The sequence below is a fragment of the Thrips palmi genome, unplaced genomic scaffold, assembly GCF_012932325.1.
Source record: "Thrips palmi isolate BJ-2018 unplaced genomic scaffold, TpBJ-2018v1 HiC_scaffold_19, whole genome shotgun sequence".
In the NCBI taxonomy this organism is placed as follows: domain Eukaryota; kingdom Metazoa; phylum Arthropoda; class Insecta; order Thysanoptera; family Thripidae; genus Thrips; species Thrips palmi.
In genome coordinates this window covers 2,451,250-2,477,110 of record NW_023144628.1, presented here as the reverse complement: position 1 = coordinate 2,477,110, position 25,861 = coordinate 2,451,250, and the positions used below count along the sequence as shown (strand labels likewise).

Genomic DNA, 25,861 nt, shown 5'->3' with positions numbered 1-25,861 from the left:
GACACTGTCGCCCTTCCCCTGCCGCGACACTGTCGCGCTTCCCCTGCCGCGAGGCCGTCGCGCTTCCCCTGCCGCGACACTGTCGCCCTTCCCCTGCCGCGACACTGTCGCGCTTCCCCTGCCGCGAGGCCGTCGCGCTTCCCCTGCCGCGACACCGTCGCGCTTCCCCTGCCGCGACACTGTCGCGCTTCCCCTGCCGCGACACCGTCGCGCTTCCCCTGCCGCGAGGCCGTCGCACTTTCCCTGCCGCGACACTGTCGCCCTTCCCCTGCCGCGACACTGTCGCGCTTCCCCTGCCGCGACACTGTCGCCCTTCCCCTGCCGCGACACTGTCGCGCTTCCCCTGCCGCGACACTGTCGCCCTTCCCCTGCCGCGACACTGTCGCGCTTCCCCTGCCGCGACACTGTCGCCCTTCCCCTGCCGCGACACTGTCGCGCTTCCCCTGCCGCGAGGCCGTCGCGCTTCCCCTGCCGCGAGGCCTTCGCGCTTCCCCTGCCGCGAGGCCTTCGCGCTTCCCCTGCCGCGAGGCCGTCGCGCTTCCCCTGCCGCGAGGCCGTCGCGCTTCCCCTGCCGCGAGGCCTTCGCGCTTCCCCTGCCGCGAGGCCGTCGCGCTTCCCCTGCCGCAAGGCCGTCGCGCTTCCCCTGCCGCGACACTGTCGCGCTTCCCCTGCCGCGACACTGTCGCGCTTCCCCTGCCGCGAGGCCGTCGCGCTTCGTCGGTCAAGTCAAAAATATAGGGTAGGTCAACTGTGGGGTGGGTCAACTTTTTTTGGTAATATTTATATTACTCCTATTTATATTTCCATATTTATATTCTAATATTTATATTAATATTTTTATTAATTAATATATAGGTAGGTCAACTTTGAGGTGGGTCAAGCTACATAGACTCGGCAAACTTATGTGAAGCATTATAACCTTTTTTGCTTTCTGAGGTTCCTTAATTTAGTGAAGTTGGCAAACCTGGAGCTAGCGCAGCGCGATGTAGTGGCTTTTGATCGCATCACAGCTTTAGGCTAGCCAACATTTTCAATTGCAGAGACCAAAGTGAAATTCACAAATTATAACGTATCAAATCAATCTGCTGGAAATGCCCGAAAAAGTTGATTTGCCGCGAAGATGGTAAACAGAAGAAAACAAATGTTTAACCACCAGAAACCAGCATTACCAACAAACAGATGGAAACAGGCATAAGAGATACGAAGGTCTAAGCAAACCAAACAGCATGGCATCAAACTACACACAAAGACAACTCTAAGAAGAGATGGGAAAATAATAGAGGGAATAGCTACGACGTAGACAACAGTGAAGGTTGGAATGTTGGCTACGCTGGAAAACGCATTCACCGACCAAAGCGTCGTTTCAGGGTTGCCAACAGTGAAAGAAAAGACGAACGCCACAGAGCCTTCTCATAATGGAGCTCGTGTTCCAGGGTTGGTATGTGGGTCGGGGACGTCGGGGATAGGAAGCGGGGTAGGGAGGGGAAAGCCAGGGCGCCACCGCCGCACGGGTCGAAGTGAGAAGGGAAGGGTGGGGAAGGGAGAGGAATCGTGTGACGGGTGGGGGGTGGAAACTCCTGGCCCAGGGCAGCTCGACTCTTCTCTGCCTGGTAGTTTGTTTCTTTTTGATTGGAGGATGCGTTTTCCCAACTACTGAGGGTAATAACAGCAGAGATTGAGACAGGTAAGACTGTGCTAGACAATGCAAAATAAGTGAAGAGTCTGGGGAAAATTGTAAACTGAGGGGTCTACCTTTGGGTCTGCTGACTAACCTTAGGCAGAGAGTGAAGTTTTTGTGTACTACGACTGACCTGTAGCATAATGCCACGAGAGCAAATAGAATGAAAACACCCCCTACACATGACATCAACATGATGACTAGGAATACTGTGTTTGTGCTGTGGTAATTTTCTATAGATTGAAATTGATGCAAGTTTTCAGTCATCCGGTGAATGCAGGGGGTTAGTGTGCAGACCGAAAGCCAAGTTCGGTGTCGTGGTGAATTACGTGATCGAATAACGCACGATTCGATGGTATGCCGGTTCCCAGTAGAAAGATGGTTGAGGAGGCGATCGGTGGCCAAGTCACCAGGACGAGCCATGCAGAGCCAAGAGACAGGAGAGAGAGAAACAGAACACAAGCAAATGTCAGCAAAAATAGCAAGAAAGAAATCATAACCAAATAAGCACACATCTTGACAAACAAAACAACAAATACACATTTTTATACGAGATTATTGGCTCCAGAGCTAACTTTCAACTTTACGGTGACGTAATTATATTTCAACATTAGTTTAGACTTTTAAGAGAGAGCGAGCTCAGGAGCACTTGTACAGGTCCACACAGAGACATACAATCGCTCAGTGAAATAAAAATAAATAAATAAACGAGCGTGTGCCATCATGTGGACATGTTGCCAGCAACAAGTGTTTGACTTGATGCGCAAAGAAGTTCAAATACACGAAACTGAAAAGAGTACCAAAGATAAATGCGTCAATGCCTTAGCACACACAGACGTACACATCGACTAAGCTACTAACACATACACAATGCCTTACAATCCACAAAAATTAATACCACTCGAGCAACTGGTTTACTTGTCCGGCGGAGAGCCAAACCAAACGTACAGTCTGTGAGAAAAATCCTTGCGATTTTTCAACGTGTTGCCATGTAAAATATCAGCTGCTTCAAATGTTGAAGATAATCTTAAGTCTTATGATGTGACGATTTTAACAGTCACGCGAATCAAAGGTATAAAACTTCATTGAAAATAACAAGGGTCTTTTTCACAGAAGTGCCTGGAACATGATACATTATTTTTGCAACTGGGATGAACAAATTACGTGGACCTGTTGAGAGACACGGCTATTTACCGAATTTACCCTCACCTCCCTCTGGTAGCTCACCAGGGACTGCTAATTTTTATATTAAGTAAGATATCTCTGTAAGGTTGGAAGCTCTGTACGGGTCTACTACTCAACGAGTAATTCAATAAAATTGTGCTCCGAAAAGCAAAGAGTGCGTGGAACAAGTACTACGAGCCACACGACTGTTGTTTATAAGGTTCCAAGTCAATCAACTACTTACCTCTGATTTGGGGAAGGGAACCCAAGCTTAAGGCCGATAGTTTCCATTTTATTATTTTCAACGGTGTTCAGAGGGAGGAGAGGGATTGGACAAGGTGGGATTCGGGTGGAGGGTGCGTCGTGTGGGACTGCCTGCAGCGCCATTTGGCAGTGTCTGATTTTTTTTTATTGATTACTGTGGGAACAGAGCGACCCAAAGCCCGAATTAAATGGCATTCAAGCTGTTTATCAAAAGGATATTCGTCTGCAGGCTTCACTCCAGGCAAGCGCACACTGACACCCTCCTACACAATCTGGAAGGCAGAAAATGTGAATGTCTACGACGAAACAAGAGCGTTACCTAAGTGAACTGTACAGTAAGAGGAAAATGGGTGTCAGCAATGGTCGGTCGGTACATGGTAAGACATCCACGAGTACTTCATGCTAGTCATTGTCACTCACAAGAGCATGCGGAGGGGCGAATCTAGTCGGCACACACCTGTACAGGCGTAACCATGCACAGTCAATAAAACACCGAAAGCTGCTGTTCCTCGGCCACCCGTCGGAATATTTGTATTTGAATTGATCTTTGAGGCGTTTAAGCGTTTGAGAGAACACAAGAAAATACAGCGTATTCCGAAAGATGCTCGTGGTTACCAGCAAAATCAAACTAGGTGGCAGGTGCATGCAGATTCCGAGACGGTTACACGGATGCCACCCAACAACTTCACACTCCAAGCACTCACAAACACGAGCGAAAGCATCATATAGATATATTTAAAAAAAAAGAAAATAGACGTTAATACAACTTAAGTAGGCGTCAATGGTGTACGTAAAATTATGTCAGACGTCAGCAGAGTTTCTTCTTGTTCTAGTTCTCCTGGAGATAACTAATTTTCTTCTTAGAGGCTTCACAGTACGGCCTACAAGTCTAAATCTAGAGGCCCAGTTAGCTTGTTTTTCATTCTGCACACCCCATCACACGCACGCACAGACTCTCTCACACAGCCATAGAACCACGCACCGGCCTCATCTCACTCACTCTCACACCACTCACACACATTCAAAAACTACCAACTAGCAATAAACGACACTCTGAAACAGCGCAATAATGATTCTAGCTTGCGAACAATTGTTGCAGAAATGAAGCGACGCTTGACCGCTCGCGGCGCCCGGCCCAGACCCCCGACTGCCGCGGGGAAGGCCTCGACCCTCGCCTCGACCTGTGCACTGCCGCTGGCACCGCTGGCACCGCTGGCACCGCTCGTCAGGGCTGGTGAGGGTGGGTCAGGGTCGGTCAGGGCGCCTCCCCGCCACGCCTAGGAGGCCGTCGGCCAGCACGCCGCGGGCGGCGCTGGCGTTTAGAGGCCGCGAGAAGGACATGATGATTCTGCTACACAACGCTAGAAGACGAGACATGAGCTGCGAGCGAGAGGGGCCGGGGCATGGGGGTTGTTCGCGTGGGAGGTGTTTACCCTGCTCCACGTCGGAACAGGTTACATTATTTTCTAATCGGAAAATTGATGTTTTTAACAACATGGTTAGTTAAAAGGGTTGTGAAAAATGTCGACTGGAACAGTCTTGCGTTTCTTCTCGTCCCTGCCGTTACCGCGTTGGCCAGAAAGAAAGAGAGGTAGAAAAATAAAATGTACCTGCACCAAATCGACAGGAGGGCAAACAAAATGAAGACGCCCTTGACGACGCCCACTAGGATGAACACCATAGACAGAGTGCTCAATTGGTTGCGTCTCGCCTGTTCCTCTGCAAGCAGAACGACTTCCCTTGACGAGACCATAATATTGGCACAGGTACACCATTGACTTCCTCGAGGTCACGGCTCTTCTTGGCCGCCGCAGGAAAAACAAAACAAATAAATTTAAAGTACATAAGTTTGGTCGGAATCGTGCCGTGACACACACGCACACGCAGTTTAAAACACCACACACACACCCAAGTTGCCTGGCCACCAACGTGGGTGCTTCGAAAAATATATTTCAAAGAATACGAATGAAAAAATCTCCGCTTTCTTTCAACTTTGTCGTTCAAACTGAGGTTTGGACACGGGGTTTGAGGACAGGGATTCATGCTGGAGATGCAGCGAACCAAGCGATGATGACGAACATGTATCTAATAACAATGTTACGCTAAACTTGATCGAGGGCCACTTCTCCTCTGCAGATTACACACTTTTTTTATACATGACTGAATGATTCCGTAACTCGGAAGCGTGGCCCTCTTTGCGGCACTCCTTGAACGGGATTGGCATGCGTGATGACATGCAGGACAACAATGGCGGATGAAACGGAAGCCAGCGGGATGCGATGGCCGCGACGGCCGCAACGCCCCAAAGGAGGGGAGGGGTCCACGAAGGCCCTGCTTGACCTGACACGCACTCTCTCTCTCTCTCTCTCTCTCTCTCTCTCTCTCTCTCTCTTACACACACACACGCTCACACGCGCGTCGAGCCAAGCGGGTCTTGGTGGTGGTCTTGGTGGAGGGGAGGGAAGTCTGAAGAGTTGCCGGGCACCTCATGCAAGCACAGAGACACACATCCAAAAGGCCTCGGGGGACAAGCGTGGACACCAACACACACAGCAACGAAAGGGAAGCCCCAGACTGTGCGCCCCGCCCAGCCCCGCCCGGGCCCCGCCAAGGAGTGCCTGCGAATGGCCGAGCGCGGTAACGTGGCGGTAACGTGCTCACTGCGGCCCCACTCTACGGCTTTTGGAGGGGCACTCGAAACCCTGTCTTTTCACAGCCGTGAGTGAGGACGATGGAATGTGCCCATTACCGACAGCGCTTGGACGGCTATTCGAAAGTCACCTTCAGCAATATACAGAAAAACAACACAAAATAAAATGTCTTTGTTTTTATAATATCGAACTTCCATTCGTATGTACCTGTACCAATGCGCGCAAATGGCGAAGGAGATGAACACTCCGAAAACTACACCGACCATCATGATGACCATGGCAATGGTCATGAGCTCGGTGCTGCCAGATGCCTCTGCAACGCAATCAGATTAAGGCGTGCCGTGCTCTCTGTGCGGCCTGGGCAGGTTTCAGGTGTGCCATGGTTCAGGTATACAAACTTATTTACAATAAATACAAAAAAAGACAAAAACCGCGGGAAATTTGACACAAAAAAGGGTTTTCTCCTCGCGCGCGGTTGCCAGTATTGGTGTTTCCTCGCTGCGTTCGCCGTGGTCGATTGGAGGGTGGTCGTTGCAAGTGGGGCCGAGTGAGGCCGACGGGGCCCTGGACACCGTACTGCTCAGCCCAGACCGAGGTCCGCCTCCGCGCCGACAACGACGGCTGGGGCGTACCTGTAGCAGTAGACTGCCACGGAGGCAAAGCACAGGAACACGCCGAACACCATCGTCACCAGGGTGATGACCATGGACAGGGTGGACACGTTGTTCGACGCCGTGGTCTCTGCGCAACAAGCTCAGCGTCATCGGCCGCACGACTAGGGTGGATTCTCGATTGCCTCGGCGACCACCATCGTTTAGAAAAGTTACCGAGGTTCGGCCGGGCTCGGCCCAGCGGGTCGAGGGGTCATGTCTACGACGGGACTACGGCAAGCAGCCACTACACTACGTCATCGTCGACTTCTCGCGCGACATGGCGCAGAGCAGGCGCAGCACCCGAAGGGACTAGCGAAGGCCTTTTTTTTTTACAACGCTATGTTTAACTAGCTCAAAAGGCGTAGTTTTAGAAGTAAACTCTATGTTAAATTTTTGAAAAGCAACATCTAAAATTTCTATGGTGTTTTATCGACTTTGCACGGATGTCAAACGTTTAAAGGCGTCTTTTAATTGCTTCCAATGTTGTAAATGGCTGCACGAAGGACACGGAGAAGCTCCGAGATCTGCTATAAATAAGGTTGGGTGAGATCACAGCACAGCAAATAAGTCGACCAGCTTGCCCTCCAAGAAGAAAGTGCAACATCTGGAATAAAAATTGTCACGATCCCATGCAAAGATCTACAAAGTATTCTAATCGGCCTTAGCCAGAACACAGGTTTGAAATCAATTAAATATTTGCACACACGTTTGTGGTGGGAGCAAAAATTTGACTTGAAAAGTGCAGGAAAAAAACAAATTCCAACAAAGGCGTGTCCGAGCACAAGTTTGACTCTTCAGCGCATCACTCTTCCAAAGTGCGTATCCATTTTGCTCCTTTTCGGCGAGTGAGACGCTGCCATCAAACTTGCGCCGGGGCACGGCGCCTCCACTGTCGCTGCTCTGCTGGCCCCCTCCACGACCATCTTACCGTAGGGGGTTTCCTTTTGCGTCATTTTGCTCGACAGGTCGAATTTGGTGGTGGTGGTTGTCGGCATCTCCGTGACGGTGGCGTACGCCACCTGCGTGGAGCAGTCGGGCCCCCCAAAGCCCGGGTTGCAGTAGCATCGGTTGGCGTTCGTGCACACCTGCGGAGAAAGCCGAGGAAGCCGTCAACACGCGCCGCCACGCCGTCAGCACAGTAACACAGAAGAGGGGAAACGTCTCGTGGGTTGCCCCGGGCCAGTGTCCTGGGCCAGTGCCCTGGGCCATCACCCTGGGCCATCACCCTGGGCCAGTGCCCTGGGCCGAGGACACATACCCCGTTGCCGGAGCACTCCTGGTTGCCGTGGTTGCTAGGACAGTTGTCCTTGTCGATGTGCGGGTAGATGCTGGTGCAGGTTTGGTTCAGGCAGATCTAGACAAACAAAAAGTCGTTAGCCGAGCTGTCCGGCACACTGCACCGGCAGTGTCCGGGAGGGCGGAGGCCGGAGGGCGACGGGGGGCCGGGCTGGGAGGGACCGGCCTGGCCCGGCCGTACTCACGAAGTTCTCCCCGCACGGCGTGCCGTCCTTGACGAGCCCCTTGGTGTCGTGCAGCGCCCTGTGAAGACAGGGAACGGAACGGGTGAGTCGGCGGGTAACTCGTTTAGGCGGATGGCCAACTAGGAACTGGGGGACTGCAGGACTCACTTGCACTGGGTCTCGCGGCCCTTGATGGTGGTCTGGATGTTGGAGTGCTCCGAGTCGTCGCCAATGGGCTTGGTGTTGCCGCCAGAGCACTGCAGCGACCCGCACATGACGTGGCTGCAACAGGACAACGTCGTCACCGTCCGAGTACACAAAGGGTTTTCCGTTTTTTAAGGACCGGTGGCAAAGACAAAGGCATTCCCAACCTCCTGTCGCACGGCTTGAGCTGGCCGTCCTTGGCCTGGCCGCAGTGCCCGTTCTCCGTGCCCTTCACGTTGAAGTGCTCGTAGCACTCGTTGTCGCTCGCGCGGCTCTCTGCGGGCAAACACAAATTAAAGACGCCTCCAAAACAATCTCTTTTGCCCTCACTGAAATATTTTTCGTAGTCATGTGTATGTGTTTTCGTAAACAATGCACATGTATAGGAACTATAGCCATACAGTTGTATGAGTTAAGTTATGAATGCTCTAGCGGTGTACGCACCCTGCCCCCAGATCCGCTGGCACTGCATGTCGCGGACGGGGCACGTCCCGTTGAAGCAGAAGCTGCCCGTCGGGTAGCCCTCGCCGCACGGCGTGCCGTTCTTCTTGAACAGGTTCGTGGGGCAGATGTTGAACTCGCCCGAGCAGTACTCCGGCAGGTCGCACTCGCCGCCCGACTCGCGGCACATGTGTTCCGGGCCCCGAAGCTGCAGGGCCGGCAACAACAAAAACATGCATGACCACCACGGAAAAACAACAAGTGGCTGTTAGTGCCGACGATGTGACTCACGGTGCACTCGGGCGTGCAGCACGGCCCCCGCGCGCACTCGGCGTTGGCGGCGAACTTGCAGGTGATGGAGTCACAGCAGGAGTCCTCCTTGCACTCGTCCACCGTGCCGCAGTCGCAGTCCTCGCCCGTCTCCACGATCTTGTTGCCGCAGGTGCCGCCGGTCGCGGGGATCTAGACACACAAGCCCGTCAGTCAAGTCCGCCCAGTCTGACGGTGTCTTCCTTCCGGTGGGGCTCGGCGCGTACCTCGTTGGGCTTGTTGAGCAGGCACATGGCCTCGCCGACGCGCAGCACGTCCATGTACTCGTTGAAGGAGCACTCCGAGAACTTGTAGGGCAGCACGTGGTTCTGGCCGATGATGGACTGCGCCATGATGCAGCCGTGCCAGTCCTTGCAGAAGCACTCCTCGCCTGGAGACAGACAGAAAAGGGGGGCGTAAGAGCGCCGCTTGCCGCCAGCCGGCCTAGCGCCTGCAGTCCGCGGGGTAGGCCGGCCCGCCGAGCAGCCGCGCGCCGCGGGACAGCATCCCGCCGTCCGCGGGCGCTTGGCGCTCCGCCTGGCGCGGTACTCACGGGCGTCGTCGTGCAGCATGCCGATGTTGTGGCCGATCATGTGCGCTACGATGCCGCCCAGCTGGTGGGGCTCGTACACGTTCATCTCCACGGCGATGCCCACGGCCTTGACGGAGCACAGCGTGTGCGGCACCGCCATGCCCATCTGGCCGCCGGGGAACTCCACACCACTGCAAGGAAACCAGACACTCGTCAGGGCGACCGCGGCGGAGTGGCACTGGCGGAAGCCAGCGGCGCCTCCACGTACCTGAGCAGCTGCGTGGTGTCCTTGCTGATGCCGAAGAGGGTCCTGCTCGTGTACTCGTGGAAGTTGCGCAGCGTCTTGCCGATGTCGGACGCCTCGATTGTGGCCTGGTTCTCCTCCTTCCACGTCTCGACGTACACCACCGACACCCGGGTGTTGAGTGTCCGGAAGTACTGGAACGGGATAGAAAACAAGTCATGAGACGACTGGACAGTGTTTCTTTTTTGCTTTCGACCAGAGCGTTACTGTTGTTTTCCAATTTACCAGGTCGGCGATGTTGGCGATCTGCAGGGCGTCGTGGACGATGTCCTCCCGGGTGTAGCCGGTCCGCCGGCTGAACTGTAGACGCAAAGTACAAGAATTAGCCTCTGAAACGACCGCCGTCCAGACGAGCAGAAGTGAGCCGTACCTTGGCGACCATGGACTTGTCCAGGACGAGGGCGAGCTCGATGAACTTGGTCATGCCCTGGATGTTCCTCTTGAGCCGCATTAGCTTCCGCTTGCGCTTCTTCTTGCTGTCCTTGCCCTTGGCCGCCTTGCCCTTCGCGGCCGGCTTCCTCTTGACGGCCTCCTCCTTGCCCTTCTTCTCCACGTCCTCGGCCTCCGCGTCCTCGTCACCCTCGTCGTCGTCCTCGTCGCCGTCGTCCACGTCGTCGTCCTTGTCGATCTCGACGAAGCCCTTGAAGAGGTCGCGGTTCACGTTGTCCGGCAGCACCATGTCGTCCAGCAGCGTGTCGAAGGCCATGCGCTTGTTGGAGACGCCGCGCTGCCGGCGCGCGCGGCCCCGGCCGCCGTAGTCCACCTCCAGCCCGTTGGCGCAGCCGTGCTTGCCGCCGCGGTCGTGCGCCGCGAAGATGACGTGCGGGTGGTTTTGCTGCGGACAGAAAAGGACTGGGTTCAAATCTCGCCACCGCTTTCCGTTTTATTATCCGCGAGGAGGGATGTGTTTATGGCCCGAGCTCCATACACCCAATACACACGGGAGGAAAGCCACCATCAATCTTGCCCCTTGTCATTGCCTCGTTTAGTGGCCGTTTACCGCGCGTTTTGATTTTCTCTCCGCGGTGTGTGTGTGAGAGTGAGTGAGTGCGCGCATGTGCGTAAGTGTGAGTGAGTGAGAGAGCGCGCGACGGGGTTGGGACGGCCGCCGCAATTTACGTCAATAGCTGACTTCCTTTTTTAGGAGCTTGTTTACGAGCGTTTTACAACTCCGCGATAGAGACTGGAGCGGGGCGGGTCCAGGTGGAGGGCCTGGCCATGGCCTAGCGGCCGTGCAAGGCATGGAAGGAAGCACACGGACTCCCTGGCGGCCAGCCAGCCTCCCCGAGGAGGAGGAGGAGGAGGAGGAGGAGGAGGAACGGGGTGTCCCAGGGCTCGTCGGCCTCCGCCAACCCGCCCCCGCGCGGACAGGTCCGGCCAGGTCCGGCACCGACGTAATTTCATGAGCGTAATCGTCCCTTCCGTTCGCCAATTTATTCTCCCGTTCGAATTTACGCCCGCCGGTTCACTCTGCAGACTGATTCCGAGAGTCGTTTTCGTCGCTCTGTCTCTCTCGCAGCTATAGGGGACGCCCCATGAGTGCGAGAGAGACAGAGCGACGGACTCGGGCCGCGCGCCGCGCACACACAGGCTGGCGCTGCTGACCCGAGCGCGCAGCGCGCCGCCCCGACCACCGACTATTAGGACGGCCTTTCCCGATTCGGCTATTAAAAGCTCGTAGAGTGCGGCTCGCCACGGCCGGCCCCTCTCCCTCGGCACTGCGCCCACTCGGCCGGCCGCGCGGCGGGGCGCGGCGGGGCGCGGCGGGGCGACTAGGCTGGCGCGATAAAAAGCCGAGGACGGCCTCATGCAGGGCCGCGGTGTAATCTGGGGCCGCAAACGGCACAACAGCGGTGAGGCTGCCTGCCTGCCTGCCTGACAGAGTTGAAGATTGGAGGCGGGGGCTCAATCTGAATAGGGAAGATGTTATTGGAATGTGCCGCCGTGCCGTACGGACGGAAGGAGCTCGTTCTTGTCCCCGCCCCGCCCCGCCCCGCCCCGCCTTATCGCGAGCCTCCCCGACAATATAGGCTTTGTGGTGCGTCCCGTCCCGGGCGTCCCGGGCCTGCCGGCGACATCTTGCGGCCTGTATTTCGCAAACCGTTGGACGGTATTTTCGTCTCTTGGCGCTTGGCGCTCTTGGCGCGGCCACAGCGCGGCAGCATGGTGTGTCCCCCATCCCTCCCTCCCTCGCCGTTTGTATAGAGTGTGTCAGACGGAAAAAGGGGATTTCATTTTTCGGAATCATTTGCGGAATCATTCATTCGTGCGGTCTCTGCAGCTCGTCGGCGCGCTGCGAGCTTACACTGCGAGAAATGGGCACTCCCCGCTAGCGTCGCCAGTTTCGCCTGGCATATTATCTCGTGACTTGTTACTGTTGGACATGGACGATATGGACTGTGAGACACAAGCAATTTGTTACTTCTCGTAACGTTGTTTTTTATTTTAAAGTTGGCAGAGTGACGGCCCAACAACGCTTCTGTCCATGGTTCAAACACTCATTTCGGTTCTGCTTTTTTTAAGTTCAAGTGTGGCTCCTAAACTTTTCTCTCAGTGTAATGCCAGCTTACTTCCGCGCTGGCGTGCCCGCGGGATGCGACAGGTTGGCAGACATGCGAGGTGGAGGGGGTAAAAACGGTTCCTGGCGAAGGCGCGCGGGGGGGGGGCGACGTAGCGAACGGGCAGTGCGGGGATGAGGCTTATGAGAAAGTGCACAGAGATTCAACGGAGAATTACGGGGTTAATCCGATTTTAATTGCGAGGGCAAGCAAAAGGGGAGAGAGGGGGGATGCGAACCGAACGGAATCGGAGTGGCGGGGAGATTGAGGGCTGGCAGGGAGGGGGCGGGGCCCAGCGGGTCCGCGATGTGGGACACGAATCCTTTAAAACGGAAAAAAATAAGCGAGCCTATTGTTTGCGGCCGCGGCTGGCGGGGCACAGTGGGCCAGAAGCCGGTGGAGGCGGCCAAAACTCTAGACGCGTTTTGAGCTCCAGAGTCACTAAATGGGACTCGAACCGAACGTGTGACCCCACCCAATGGATTCCTCGATCGGAGAGCAATCCATTGGTGGGGTCACACGTTCGGTTCGAGTCCGAATTAGCGACTCCGGAGCTCAAAACGTGTCTAGAGTTTTGGCCGCCTCCACCGACTTCTGGCCCACTGTGCGGGGCGGCAGCGGGTCGCGTTGCCCGATTGTCGCGTCGAACCCCCCGGCCGTGCCGCGCCTTGGGCCCCGCGCGATGATGGAGATGATGGAGATGCGGATCGTCATGGAGCAGGCGGGCCAGGCGAGCCAGACGGGGCGGCCCCGGACGGCCCCGGACGGCCCCCGAGCAGCGGGCCGAGGAATGCGGGGAATGCGTCGCCCGTGACGAGATTGGCGTCGCGCCCAGTCGCGCCAGGCGGGCAGAGTTAGCAGCGCCACTTTCATGATGCGACGATCGCAATAACAACGTCATTCCGACGACGCGGCGCGGCGGCGCGGCCAGCACACTGCAGCGCGGCGCCTAAAGACGCTGAGGACGGCCGAGGTGCGCAGCCGCCGCGCAGCGAACGGACAAAATAGGAAAATAATAATAAAAAAAAGAACGCCAACGGCGAAAGAGGGCGGGAGGGAAAAAAAAGTGGCCGGGCGATTAAAACGGGGAACCCAGAGAGCATGAAACAAGCAGCATAAAGAACGAAGGGGCGACACATACGCGACAGACGACAGCAAAAGAAAAAATAAAATAAAAATAATAATTTGAAAAAAATATTAATAAGGACACGTGGACCCAAAGGGCGAACGGGAAAAGGGAAAATTCATTCGGTCGCGCAATTGCGGCCTCGTTCCTCGTTCGTGATAGGGCGATGGGAAAAAGATGGCGGACTAACAGCGGCCGAGCGCCTGCACTGCCTGAAAGACCTGACACACGCGCGCGCGCGCACACACACACGCGCACACACACACACGGCTCTTGGCGCCGGTTCCAGCCCCACAAACACCACCACGTGTCGAAACCAGGCAAATTTTCAGCTAACGACGCGTGTCCCCCCCCCCCTTTCCCCCTTCCCCTCCTCCTCTCCCAGTGGTCAGCAGACTAGAATCACTGTGTTGCAGCGGACGCAAGCGGACGGCCCCCGGAGCCCCAGCCGGCCCCGCCCTGTTCCGGTTCCGGCCCGTGGGACTCGTCAGTGTGGGGCGAGCACAATCACTCGCTCTGGAATAGGGGCAGCCGCCCCGCCCCGCCCCGCCCCGCCCCGCCCCGCTCCGCCCCGCCCCGCCCCGCCCCGCCCCGCCTGGAGGGCGTCCCCACCCCACCCCATCCCCCGCAGCGCCCTGCCTGGGCCTAATGAAGCCACTCCACTGCGTTCTGCCTGCCTCGGCCTGCCCCGCCCTGCCCCGGCCTGCCCCCCCAGTCCAACAAGGTGTGGAGGGCACGTCGACGTCACACACGCTGGTGATGATGACAAAAGGAGCGTCGGCGCGCCGCCCGTCCGCGCCCGTCACTCCGAGAGGCGACGGCCTGCCGTGCTGGCGTGTGTACGTACCGAGAGGTCGCCGCCGTACAGCGGGTGCACGACGAAGGTCTCGTTGCCCAGATGGATGACGCCGCTGAGGCCGCTGCAGGTCCGGAAGGCCCCGACGGCGCCGGGGATGCCACGCACCTCGCCCTGGTAGTAGCAGTGCTCGATCTCCTGCAACGACAACGAGAGCACCGCCGTGAGAGGCTGCCAATGCTTCCGGGGACGGCGATGGAGGGCGGCAAGGCACCACGGCCACGCCACACGTCTCGGCGACAATGCCACCGCCCAACTTACGCCGCCCAGCGCCACGATGCCTACACTGTGGAAGGCAAGCAAGAGGAAAACAATTCTAAAAAGAAATGAAAAAAAAAAGTTTAGCGTGGTATTTGAACCCGCGACAGTTTCCAGGCCGAGCTTATTAACGACGAGCCGTTTAAACGGTCCGAACGGGCGGCCAATAACGCGAGCGCCACTTTGCAGCCTTGAGGCGGCACGCATGCACGCACACACGCAGACACACACACACGCACGCACGCGCCGATATCGAGCGCTGTACGCTGTACCGGAAACGCCGGCCGGAGGGCCGGAGTGTCCCCGACGTCTCCGACGAGGGCGCGGCGTGGCGCGGACGGACGGGCGGCGCTGGCGGTGACGAGAAAACTTTGCCAACTGTGCTTCGGGCGCCGCGCCGCGCCACACGCCACCCCCGCGAGGCGGAGGGCGCGAAGCGATGCGTCCCGCCCCTCTTTCAGTCTTTCAGTCTTCCAGTGCACCGTCAAAGCGGCGGCTGAATCGCGGACTTCATCAGCGGCCAGTCCGCTCGCCACCCGCGCCCTGCCGCGCCCTCCTTGCGCCGGCCGACGGGCCGACGGGCCGACGATGAGTACTTTGTCACCGCCACCGCGGAACAATGTCCCCGCTGTCAACAACAAGCCGTTATTTTTGCAGTGTCGCGCCCCAAATCCCTGGACCCACGTCGCCTTGCCGCCCCGCCCCGCCCCGCCCCGCCCCGCCCCGCCCCGCCCCGCCCCGCCCCGCGCTGCGGCGACGTCGTGCTGTGTTACCGCTGACAATAGCGCGCGGGGTGTTTTGTGTAAACAGGCGGCATTAGTTTGTGACTCAGGCACAAAGCGCCACGCCGGGCGGCGGGGAGGGGCGGGGCGGCGGCAGGGCGGCAGGGCGGCGCGCCACCGCCTCCTTCTCACGATGTGCCCCCCGCGATGTGCCCGCCGAGGCCCTGCCGCCCCGAAGACCCCCATCGCCGCCCTTGCGCAGCCCACACTGTGCGCGCTGAGAACCAACATCTCAGGCCGGCTGGCGGCCTTAGCAAACGGCCAGCCCGGCGAGCTGCCTGAGACACCCCCTCTCCTTTGGCAGCCAGGGGCAGCCAGGTGCCGTCTGAGTGGCAATCAAGTCCGACTGCAATGACTGCAGAGGGTGGCCGCTGCGGAAAACACTGCAGCCCACACACCTACCCAGCCACCGGTCTCCTCGTCGCGGTCGCCGTCCTCCTCGTCATCGTCAGCGTCCCCCACCCCCTGTTTTCTCCGATCCACGCGAGAAGATTGCTGCTAATGGCGTTTAAATTTGGCCGCGCGTTGTTTGGTTTGGCCGCGGCGGCGTGGCCCCCTGCCTCAGGCTGCTCTGTCCGCTCTGCCCCAGCCGGCGGGGCGGTGGCGGCGGCGGCGCGCTGTCACGGCCAGCCAAGGCAGGCGGCGGGAACGCCCCGCCCCGCCCCGCCCCGCCCCGCCCCGCCCCGCCCCCGCCGGCCTGAGGGCCCCCGGCCAGGCCATACCCCGGGACCACGCCGAGCACCGCCACTGGCTTTACAGTAATTTACCATCGTGCCCGGCCAACACAATGCGTGGCGAGCGCCGCAAGAAACTGAGTGGGCTCCGCCTCGCCCCGCCCGCCACGCCGCCACGCCGCGGCCACCGGCCAGTACTATGCAAAATTAGCACATGCAAAGTACGGAGAAAAAACGGGCACCTAACAAAAGACCGCTTTTCCACCATTATGTTGTAGCGTATTCCTGAGCGGCACCCGTGCAACCAGTCGAAAGCTCTGCACAGCGCGCACACTCGATCCGCCGGCAGGCCGAGTCCGAACAGCGCTCCGGTCGCTTTGTCTCTCTCGCGCTCGTGTGAGCGTGCGAGAGGGACAGAGCGACCGAAGAAGCACTGTTCGGACTCAGCCTGCCGGACACCATAAATAATTCACGCGCGCTCCTTGGGCGCCGCCATACACAGTCTGACGCCTCCATCCATCAGTGGCGGTGCTGGCGCCCTCTGCGGCCGGAAGGAGAACACACAGGGGTGCGCGGTGGCGTCGCGGTGGCGTCGCGGTGGCGTCGCGGTGACGTCAAGCTGGCCGTCGTGTCGTCGGCCGGGCCGTCGCCATGCCCTCCAAAGCACCCCGATGGACGCCCTCGCCGACGTCGCCGTCCTGGCGACAGTGTAGGTCGCCGGCAGGCGCGCAGCGAGTCGCAGCCAGGTGCCCAGGCGTCGCGACGCCGCCGCCGCAAAGGACGTCGCCGGCGAGGAGGGTCCGGGGCGTTCCGGGGGGCGCGTGGATCGATGCTTACCTGTTTGGTCGTTTGTTCCGCGCCGTTTGGAAGGAAGTGCTTTTGGATGAGGTTGGGCGCCAGCAGTTGCCTGGAACAAGGGAGACACTCCGTTAGAACCGTGGTCTAGTCTGGTCTGTACCGTGCCCTGCCACCCCGCCGCCGGGCCGGGCCGCGTATATCAAATTCCACTGGAACCGCGCGCGGCGGGGTGCTGGCTGGCGGGGAGCCCGGCAGTTCGTAAGTACTACTAGTACCCTGCACGGTTCAGCACGACCGGGCCGCCGCCATGTCGGAACACTGGCAATTTCGGGGTCACTTAGAGGGCCAAACAAGGCGGGGGCGGCGCGAGGCTGGGCGAGCGTTTCCACAAAGCGCGGAGCCAAGGCAGCCAAGGGCGAGAGGCTGGAGAAGGCCGGCAAGGCGGCAAGGCCGGGGAAGGCCACCCGGAATAAACAGGTCCAGACCTCGCTCGTCGCAGTGGCGGGGGCGGCGCGGGGGCGGCGCGGAGGCGGCGCGGGGGCCGCGCGGTGGCCCCATTTTAACGCCTCGTCGGCAGCCTTGGGGACGGCCTGGAATGGGCACGGCGGGGCCGGCGGGGCGAGGCACCTGCCCGCGGGCACGGCGGCACGGCGGCACGACGGCGGCAGGGCACCACAATCTGGAGGGGCCGTCAACTACCCCCTCCGTGGCCCCGCGGCCCCGCGGCCCTGCGGCCTCTCCCCGCCGGATATTGGGTGGCTTCCGCGGCACTATCAGCCGCGAATATATGGCGCGTCGATACTTATTTGCACGGCGCCTCGCCCCACGGCCCCACGGCCAGCCAGCGGCAGCGCCGCACGGATGGTTCAATCCCGGGATCGTTAAGTGGGGACCGGCGCGTTGACAACAACAACAACCACCACCAAAAAATGGGAGCAAGCTGGCGGCTGGCGCGGAGTTTCCGCCCAGATACAAGGTCAGTGGTTTGTCCCCACGACCTGCCCGCTAGGCGCCGCTAGGCCGTTAGGGCCCCAAAACTTTCCTGTGATTCCATTTTGGGGCCACCACTGGCGGGGGCCGCCCGCCTGGTGGGCAACAAGGCCTAATTGGGGTGGCAGGGACTCCACTTGGGGGCCCTGGTGGGCCTGGTGGCCCCACGCCGAGGCACGCCCGTTGACATGGGACCGGCGGACATTCGCTCGGGAATTGCAAAGCCATTAAAATGGACGAAATAAGGAGAAAATTTGGCCGGCCGGCCGTTGGCCGGGCAGGCAAACAGCAGCAGGGCCGACCCCACTCGGGCCCCAGGAGGGTGGGTGAGCTGGGGGGAAAAGGAGGGGGGGGGGGAGCAGGGCAGAGTGGAGCCCAAACGAGGTGGTTGGGGATTACACCTGATTCCCTGTTCGGTCCATTGCTCGCCGATATTGCTCCCGCCGGCTGTCCGACCCTAGCTCTCACTCTCTCACCCTCTCACTCCAATCCCCCGGCCATGCCCCGGCCATCTCGACTCGACTTGCCCGCCAGCCCCGCCAGCATGGCGTCGCTACCACTGTACTGTACTCTGGCCGGGACGGGGGCCCTGGGTCGCAGCTGGAACGGACAACGTGTGCAGTCCGAGGGCGGAAGGCTTCGGCCTTGGGCTTCGAAGCCCCGCGGTCTCCGCCAACAAGCTGGGCACCAGCAGGTACCAGTGGCTCCACTCCAAACACTCCAGAGTCCACCAACCCTTCGGGGCGGGGGTGAGCGACCAGAAGGACCAGAAGGACCAGAAGCGACCGGCGGGGCCGCGGGGCGGCGGGCTGGTCCCATTCTGGAGGCCACCCCGCCGCAGCCGAACACCGCCGACACAGCCCGCAGCAAGCGATGACCCCCACGCGATCCGCGTCGCTGCAAGTCGCTGCGATGCCCCGACAAGGGCTTGTGTGGCCCGGGCGATGTGATACCGCATGATTAGCGGTCCCCGCGAAGCGCCGCTGCGAGGGCAGGCGAGGTCCCGGCGGCAGCGGCGGCGCGGCAGAGCGGCAGAGCCAACTCGAACCAAGAAAGTTGCGCTTTCCGCCCGCTGACGGCGCTGACGGCGCTCACGGCGCTGACGGCGCTCACGGCGCAGCTCTCGGCTCCGCGCGGCCGACCGAGAGAAAAAACACAAAAAATAGAAAAAGAAGACGACGCGGTGGTCAGGAAGCCAGCGGACCAAAACTCCCGCGCCCCGGCCGGGCCAGCCGGCCCCGCCCCTCTTCGCGAAGCCTGCTGCGAGTGCTGGGCCCTCTCCACATTCGACCCCCCTTTTGTTATCAAAGACAGAAACGCTTCCGCCCTAAATTTTAGTTTAATGGGCTATAAAGGGTGGTACGGGGTGGTACGGGGTGGTACACTCGTAATTCCTCGCCTTCCTTCACCGCCACGGCGCCGCACGGCCTCCACGCCAACCCCTTCGCTGCCGTCGCTCTTCGCCGCGGTCCAGCGCCTCGGCCTCCACGGCCTCCACGGCCTCCCCGACGGGGCGCGCAGTGCGTCACCCCCAGGACCTCAAGGTGAGGTCACTCAGCGGCGCCCTCCGCGGCCACGCGGTCCTCTGTGTGTGTGTGTGTGTGTGTGTGTGTGTGTGTGTGTGTGTGTGTGCGTGTAGGTGCGCGCGGGGACAAGGCCGGTCCAGACACCCGGCTGGCCGCTCGGCTGGCCGGCTGATTGCGCCGTAAAGCCAAAGCGTTTCAAAGATTTTAACGCGTTTCCCCGAGATACGGGAGTTAACGCAGCCGTAAAGGCGACCCGGCGCCGGGCCTCTCTCTCTCTCTCTCTCTCTCTCTCTCTCTCTCTCTCTCTCTCTCTCTCTCTCTCTCTCTCTCTCTCTCTCTCTCTCTCGTTCTATCTGGCGCTCGAGCGGCAAATCCCTAGACCCGTCGCCGTCGCCCCGCCACCGCGACGCGGCATCACCCGAAACGTGGCGGGTTGTTAGTGTTTGAATTACGCAATGAAATGAGGTACGCGAGTACCCGGGGGAGCGGAAACGGGGGGGGGGGGGGCGTTTGCACAGAGCGGGGCTTCGGGTAATGGCGTGCCTGCCCCGCCCCGCCGCGCCCCGCCAGTGCCGCGATCAAAGCAAACTGCCAAACACGTTATTTCTCTCCACTTGGAACGTCGACGGAGTGGAGTGTACACGCGTGTACCCCCCGCGGCTTGTTACGGTACCAGCACACAACTGCACACACAAACACACAACTACACGCACGCAACACAAAGGCATAGTCCATAAGCGCCCACGTGCGTACGCCCCCTTTCTCTCTCGACCCTCCCCACCTCTCTCTCTCTGTTTTTTTTTTCGGTAACGGCCGACCCCAAATTATTTGCTCTCGTGTCGCACGCCGCGGTCGCTAATGCAAACCTAATGCCGTTTTGTATGCATATAAACCGAGCAGCAGCAGGCCAGTGCTGCACACACACACACACACACACACACACACACACACAAACACACAAATACAGAGACACGCTCTCTCTCTCCCTCCCTCCCCCTCCCTCTCTTTCTCTCACACGCACCAGGGCAGTTGCAGGGCCAGCGCGCATTCAATGACTGAAGTGATCAAGAAAAAATTAGGGCAGGGGGCGGATTCGAACCGGCCGACCGCGCGCGGGAGGCAGCCGCGCCAGCCACAATGCTAATGAGAGAGCAGTGGGCAGAACGGCTTTTGAAGTAAGCAGGGCGCCCCGCCCCACCCCGCGGCGAGGTTAACCTTCTTGCGGGACCAGGGCCGACTCGGAAGGCGGCGCGCCTAATCAGCGGGCACACAATGCCTCTGAAAATAGCCAAAGATGCAGCACCAACCTTTGACCACTGCCAAAAAAGGAAACAAAAATTAGCAAAAAATGAATAAACAGAAAAGGAAGAGGAAGGGAAAATCATGGGCAGTAATTCTGCGCTCGCGGTCTTTGTGGAGTGAAAGTGGTCGCAGTGAACCCTTTAACCCTTTCCGCGGGCCCGCCCCGCCCGGTCCGGCCCATTTTCATTTTGCCCCCGTATCATCTCCATCAAGCCAGCCCAGCCCATCCTCGCCGCTCTAGCCTCGCAGCGAGCTCATTTGCCTCAAAAAGCCACGCCAACTGCGCACTTGTATCAGTCCGAAAAAAACAGCAAAAAGAAAGGGACAACGCACACAAACAAACCAAAACCCGCCCCCCCCCAAAAAAATAGAAACATAGCTTCCACTTGAATGCGACTCGATCCGTGCAAGCGGCGGGCCTCTGAAAATGCATCCGTCCGCCTGCATCCCGGTAATGCACACACTCGGCCTTCGTGGCCTTCATGGCGTGCACGGCCTCCACGGCGAGGCCGCCCCAGGGCCATAAAAACGTCCACGCGTTAGTCTCCAAAAAGAGGAGGGGCCGGCCGCGCGCACCGGGGGGCTGGTCGAGCTGGTCCAGCCCAGAGTGCTTACAAAAGCGTGCACACCGCCTGGTTACGCCCAGCGGGCGGGGCGGGGCGGGGCGCGGCGGGGCGGGGGGCATCCATAACTTACGAGCCCGACTCATATTTACACCCCGCCGGGGCGTGCAGCGCGGGGCCGGGCGAACAGCGCCGCCGTGTGTGCGGACTGCACCTCGGCCTTGTTTCTTTGCGCACTTCTTCACCTTCCCCGCATTGAGGGGGGCGCTCGCTGCCGCGACGGCGCCAACGGCCGCGATGACGCGCGCAGGCGGGGAAATGAACCACACCGTAAAGACAGGCGGTAAAAATTTGGAGAACCTGTTGCCATTGGCCGGGCGGTCGGCGTGCCGCGGCGGCGGTGAGACTCGCGGGACGCACTGCGTCCGACACGGCGGTGTGGCCCTGGGCGCGGCCCCGCCACCCCATCCCGCCCCGGGCCACCGGGCCACCCAGTCCCAGGGCGACTTTGCCGCCTCGCACCGACGACTCTTTCATGCGCAACTAAGTTAAGCCAGCATAAAGGAGCCATTGTTGTTCTGTTTGTCCTCACTACTGGGGCGCGGCGGGGCGGGGCGCGGCGCGGCGCGCCAAACACGAAGCTCCGCACCCTGCTCTCCATGCCGCTTGGTGCGCTTCGGCGCGGCGGTCGCCCCGTCGGTGTTGGCGCTGTCGCCGAGGTGTAGCGGTGTACGCACCAGATGCCGCCGTAAACGGAGGTGACAAGTTCGCCAGGACGCCGACGGCGTTCGCCGCCACAATGGCGGCCTGCTTGGAGTGGGGCGGGAGATACGACTCGTGTGTGGGCGGATCCCCCCCGACCCGCGCCGAGCCCCGGACCCGCCTTCCGGGTGTTCCGCAGGTGATTCGGTTTAGTGTGTAGCGGCACTGTAGTCGGCGACCCACCGACACCCCCTGCTGCACCTCCGTACGCCACACTGGCAAAAGCGTAGTTGTACACTTCATACAAGCGTCCCACTACGCTTCAAGACTTTCCGCTCCCTTGCATTTAGATGGGGTGGATCGGAGCACTACACTCGAAGTCAAGCGTGGCAGCCACCACGCTGGAAGAAAGGCGCGAAAGTGGCGCTACAGTTCTGCCAGTGCACTGTGGGGGATTGGCAGGCAATGCGGCGCCGCTACGCGCCGCGACGCGCCGCCACGCCGAGACCGCCACCTTTGAAATGTAAAGAGGGGCGGCACTTTTCGATTCGCCCGCTCGTTTTCCATCGGGCGTAATAAACGAGTCCGGTACAGCCGAGGCAGGCGAAGCAGGCGAAGCAGGCTGCTCAGCGGCACGACGATAAAGTCTATAAAATCCCCCACTCCGCTCCGGCCGAGCAGCCGAGCAGCCAAGCAGCCAAGCAGCCAAGCTCTGTGATGAGCCGCCGTCCTCTTTTACTTTGTGACTGGGCACCCGGGGGCGGGGGAGGGGGGGGGGGCGAGCTGGCGACATTATTATATTCGTAGAAAGAAAGAAGGAGTGACCTAGAGATGTGCTGCACTCGAGTGGTGCAGGGAGGCTGCCGCCACGGCGGCGGCGTCCCACACAGAGACAGCCAATGCCGTGGGACCCCCCCTCCCGAAAACTTGACACCACCAGAAAAGGGAGGAGGCGGGGACAAATTTCGCACTGGCGCGCCAAACTTGCTTTTTAAAAGTTTCACCATTAGGATCCGCGTTTTAGGGCGCGTGACAACGTCCTTGGGCGGAGACCGAGACGGGAGTGGGGGCGGCGGGGGCGGCGTGGGGGCTGACAGGCCGCGGGGATGGGGCCGATTGAAAGCACCTAGGAGGCGGTGTCGCGGAGGCTGTGGCCGTGGCGTGGCGCCATCCCGCCCCGGCCCGCCCCCGCCACGGAGCCGCTCTCGACACGTTCGGGCCGCTTGGCCGCGTTTTTACGCCCTGCAGTACCTCGGTCCTTGGCTTCGGCTTCGGCTTCGGCCCTCGGGGGCAAAATGGGGTTTCCTTTCCGGCCGTGATTACGCGATTACCGGCGGCAAGAAATTGCTTTACCGATGGCGGCGTGTGCGAACCGGGCACCGCGGTCTCTGGCCGCGTGTCCCCGAGAGCGCGGCCGAGGCCGAGGCCGAGGCCGCGAAGCCCCGCTGGCCTGGATGACTCCGCCATTCTAATCAGTGCACGCATGCATGAACGGCCGGCCGACCCCCCGCCTGATATTACAGCAGGGATGGGCGGCCAAGTCATACCATTTCCACCAGGTCTTCTCTTAAAAAAAAGAAAAAAACGGGGAAAAAGGAACGAGGAGAATGCCTGCAGAGCGAATGGCCGAATGGCCGGACCTTAAGCCTCTTTTTGTTGGTATGAAGCCACCGCGATGTCCTTCTCATGGGTGGGTGGTGGGCTCGTGGCCCACATTACGGCCCCACCCCAACGGCGTGGTGCAGGGTTCGAATCTCGGCTCCGCGACTTTTTTTTACTCTTTCGTGCAGTAGGGTGCCAAGGACACGGGGGTCCTCTTGCGCCAAGCCGGCCTGCAAAGGGTCACTCCAGCCAGGCAGGCAGGCAGGCAGGCAGGCAGGCAGGCAGCCAGGCAGGCAGCCAGGCAGGCAGCCAGGCAGGCAGCCGTCTCTCAAACCACACGACGTCACCCCGCCCCGGCGCCCCGCGACTTTTATGCCCGCCAGAGCTTTCCACTCCACCTTACATCTTGAGGGCGCGGCGGCGCACCAGTGTAGGGGACACGGGGGTCGGCTAGGGCCGGCGGGGGTCCGCGAGGTGAAAGGCGGATGGAAGTACTCTCATTTCATGAGGAGGGCGAGGACCGCCACGCCGAACAAGGGACGCACGGGGCGGGGCGGGGCGGGGCGGGGCGGGGCGGGGCGGGGCGGGGGGGGGCGGGGCGGGGCGGGGCGGGGTGGCGCAGATACCGCAACTTTGTTGTCACGACCGTCCCATTCCCGGCGTGTCCACGTCCTTGTTATACTGTGCTGCCCCCAGTCTTCTATTCGAGCCGCGTGTGAACCGACTGCTGAGCTCAGCTGCGCCCGCAAGCCCGCCCCGCGCCCCGCCGGCCAGCGCCTCACTCCACACCCTGCCTGCCAGCCCGGCTGGCCGCCTGACTGGCTGCCTTTGGCCTGCCTGCCTGCAGTTGCCGCGCGCGCCAAAGTTTTTAATCATTTGCGGCAACACAACAGGGACTTTGTGCTGCAGCACGCGTGTGCATCCGTGCGTGAGCGCGTGTGTGTGCGTGCGTGCTTCATTTCCCCGGCACACAGAGTGCCCGTGTCCGCTCAGAGGAAAAATAAAAAGGACAAACAGGGCGTCGTATTTGTTTAGCGCGACAGGCATTTGAACGCAAAAAAGGCGGCCTTCCTTTCCCGGAGCAGCGCCGCGCAGCGCCGCGACGGCCTGCCGGGCTTGACCCTTTTGTAGTGTGCTGGCCGAGGGTGCCGAGCGCGCCGACGGCAGTCCGCCCTCGTGCTTTGGCCCTCGCGCCCTGGAGGCCTTGAGGCCCTGCACGCCGCCGGCGAGGCGTAGGCGAGGCGGGGGGTCCATTCCTCCGTCCCTATACGCGCCTTTGATGTGCAGGCCGGCGGGATTACCCCGCGGCATCGGCCGCCTCGGCGATACTCACGTGTTGAGTTCCAGCAGCAGCTCGAAGTAGTGGTTCAGGATCTTGATGTACAGCGACGTCTTGGCGAAGTGGTTCCTCGACTGCTGGAACAGAGAGGGGCGCGGCATGAGACATCGGCTGACCGACTCATTTCTAGGCGTGGGGCGGCACGCGGACCCACGTGGCACGCGCACAGTGGGCCAGAAGACCGGCGGAGGCGGTCAAAATCCCGGACGCGTTTTGAGCTCCGGGGTCGCTGAATGGGGGACTCGAACCGAACGTGTGACCCCACCAATCGATTGCTCTCCGAACGAGGAATCGATTGGTGGGGTCACACGGTCGCTTCGAGTGCTGTTTAGCTACTCTGGAGCTGTCCAGAGTTTAGCCCGCCTCCACCGGTCTTCTGGCCCACTATGCCACGGCCGGAGTCCGGCCGAAACGGGTCCGAAACGGGCGCTGGGACGGCCACGGCGCGGTCCGAACTGGGTGCGATCTATTTACTTTAAGCCCCTGCCCCTCCCCCTCCCCTGGGCCCCACCTGGAAAGGGTGCGGACGGCCAGAGCGGCGCGGAGGACCCCTGCCATAATATTTGGCCAAGTTATTACGCAAGATACGTCTAGTAAAGCTCTGGGCTCCAAGCCCTAATTATATATGCCACTTTCATGCGAGCCCGGGCGCCGCCGTGGGTACGGCGGTACGGCCGTGGGCAGGGCCGTGGGCAAGGGCCGCCGGCCGCCGCCCATTTTGTTTTTTAAACGCTTGCGTTCGCGTCGACAAAGAGCGGCGTTAAGCTCTAAAGCACACTTAAAGACACACACACAGACAGGCACGCCGCACACACACAAACACGCGGACTCACTCACTAAAAAGAAGTTGCGCCGAACTAGAATGCATTCCGAAAGTGTGATAAAAGGGACTCGTCGAGGAGGGCCGACGGCCCCGAGGGTCGGCGACAGTCGCCCCAACTTCCCTTTCCCTTGTCTCCGCTCTCTCTCTCTCTCTCTCTCTCTCTCTCTCTCTCTCTCTCTCTCTCTCTCTCTCTGTGCGCGACTTGCGAGACCGACCTCGTTCTTGTCGAGTCGAGCGGGCCGGGCCGAGCTAGCCGATATCCCACCCGGTCGCCGCCAGTGAGGCACTGGCAGTGTCCCCGT

The 25,861-nt window shown here is 60.1% G+C and overlaps 1 protein-coding gene across 7 annotated transcripts in view; it reads right to left on the bottom strand.

The window, feature by feature from the left end:
- LOC117645970 (disintegrin and metalloproteinase domain-containing protein unc-71) overlaps positions 1 to 25,861 on the bottom strand; it is a 174,578-nt gene that overhangs the window by 11,057 nt on the left and 137,660 nt on the right. For 3 of the 7 annotated variants that reach the window (XM_034386546.1, XM_034386550.1, XM_034386547.1), the window contains exons 11-26: positions 24,731 to 24,813; positions 16,752 to 16,821; positions 14,192 to 14,338; positions 10,031 to 10,495; positions 9,886 to 9,960; positions 9,625 to 9,794; positions 9,378 to 9,547; positions 9,052 to 9,215; positions 8,807 to 8,977; positions 8,519 to 8,723; positions 8,242 to 8,350; positions 8,039 to 8,152; positions 7,892 to 7,949; positions 7,669 to 7,764; positions 7,339 to 7,495; positions 1,812 to 1,911 (exon numbers count right to left, since the gene is read on the bottom strand). In XM_034386546.1, coding sequence (XP_034242437.1) covers positions 1,812 to 1,911; positions 7,339 to 7,495; positions 7,669 to 7,764; positions 7,892 to 7,949; positions 8,039 to 8,152; positions 8,242 to 8,350; positions 8,519 to 8,723; positions 8,807 to 8,977; positions 9,052 to 9,215; positions 9,378 to 9,547; positions 9,625 to 9,794; positions 9,886 to 9,960; positions 10,031 to 10,495; positions 14,192 to 14,338; positions 16,752 to 16,821; positions 24,731 to 24,813 — 2,354 coding nt within the window. Of the gene's footprint in view, positions 1 to 1,772; positions 1,912 to 6,389; positions 6,499 to 7,338; positions 7,496 to 7,668; positions 7,765 to 7,891; positions 7,950 to 8,038; positions 8,153 to 8,241; positions 8,351 to 8,518; positions 8,724 to 8,806; positions 8,978 to 9,051; positions 9,216 to 9,377; positions 9,548 to 9,624; positions 9,795 to 9,885; positions 9,961 to 10,030; positions 10,496 to 14,191; positions 14,339 to 16,751; positions 16,822 to 24,730; positions 24,814 to 25,861 lie in introns of all 7 variants that reach the window. The other 4 variants (XM_034386544.1, XM_034386551.1, XM_034386545.1 and 1 more) reach the window with 2 other exon arrangements.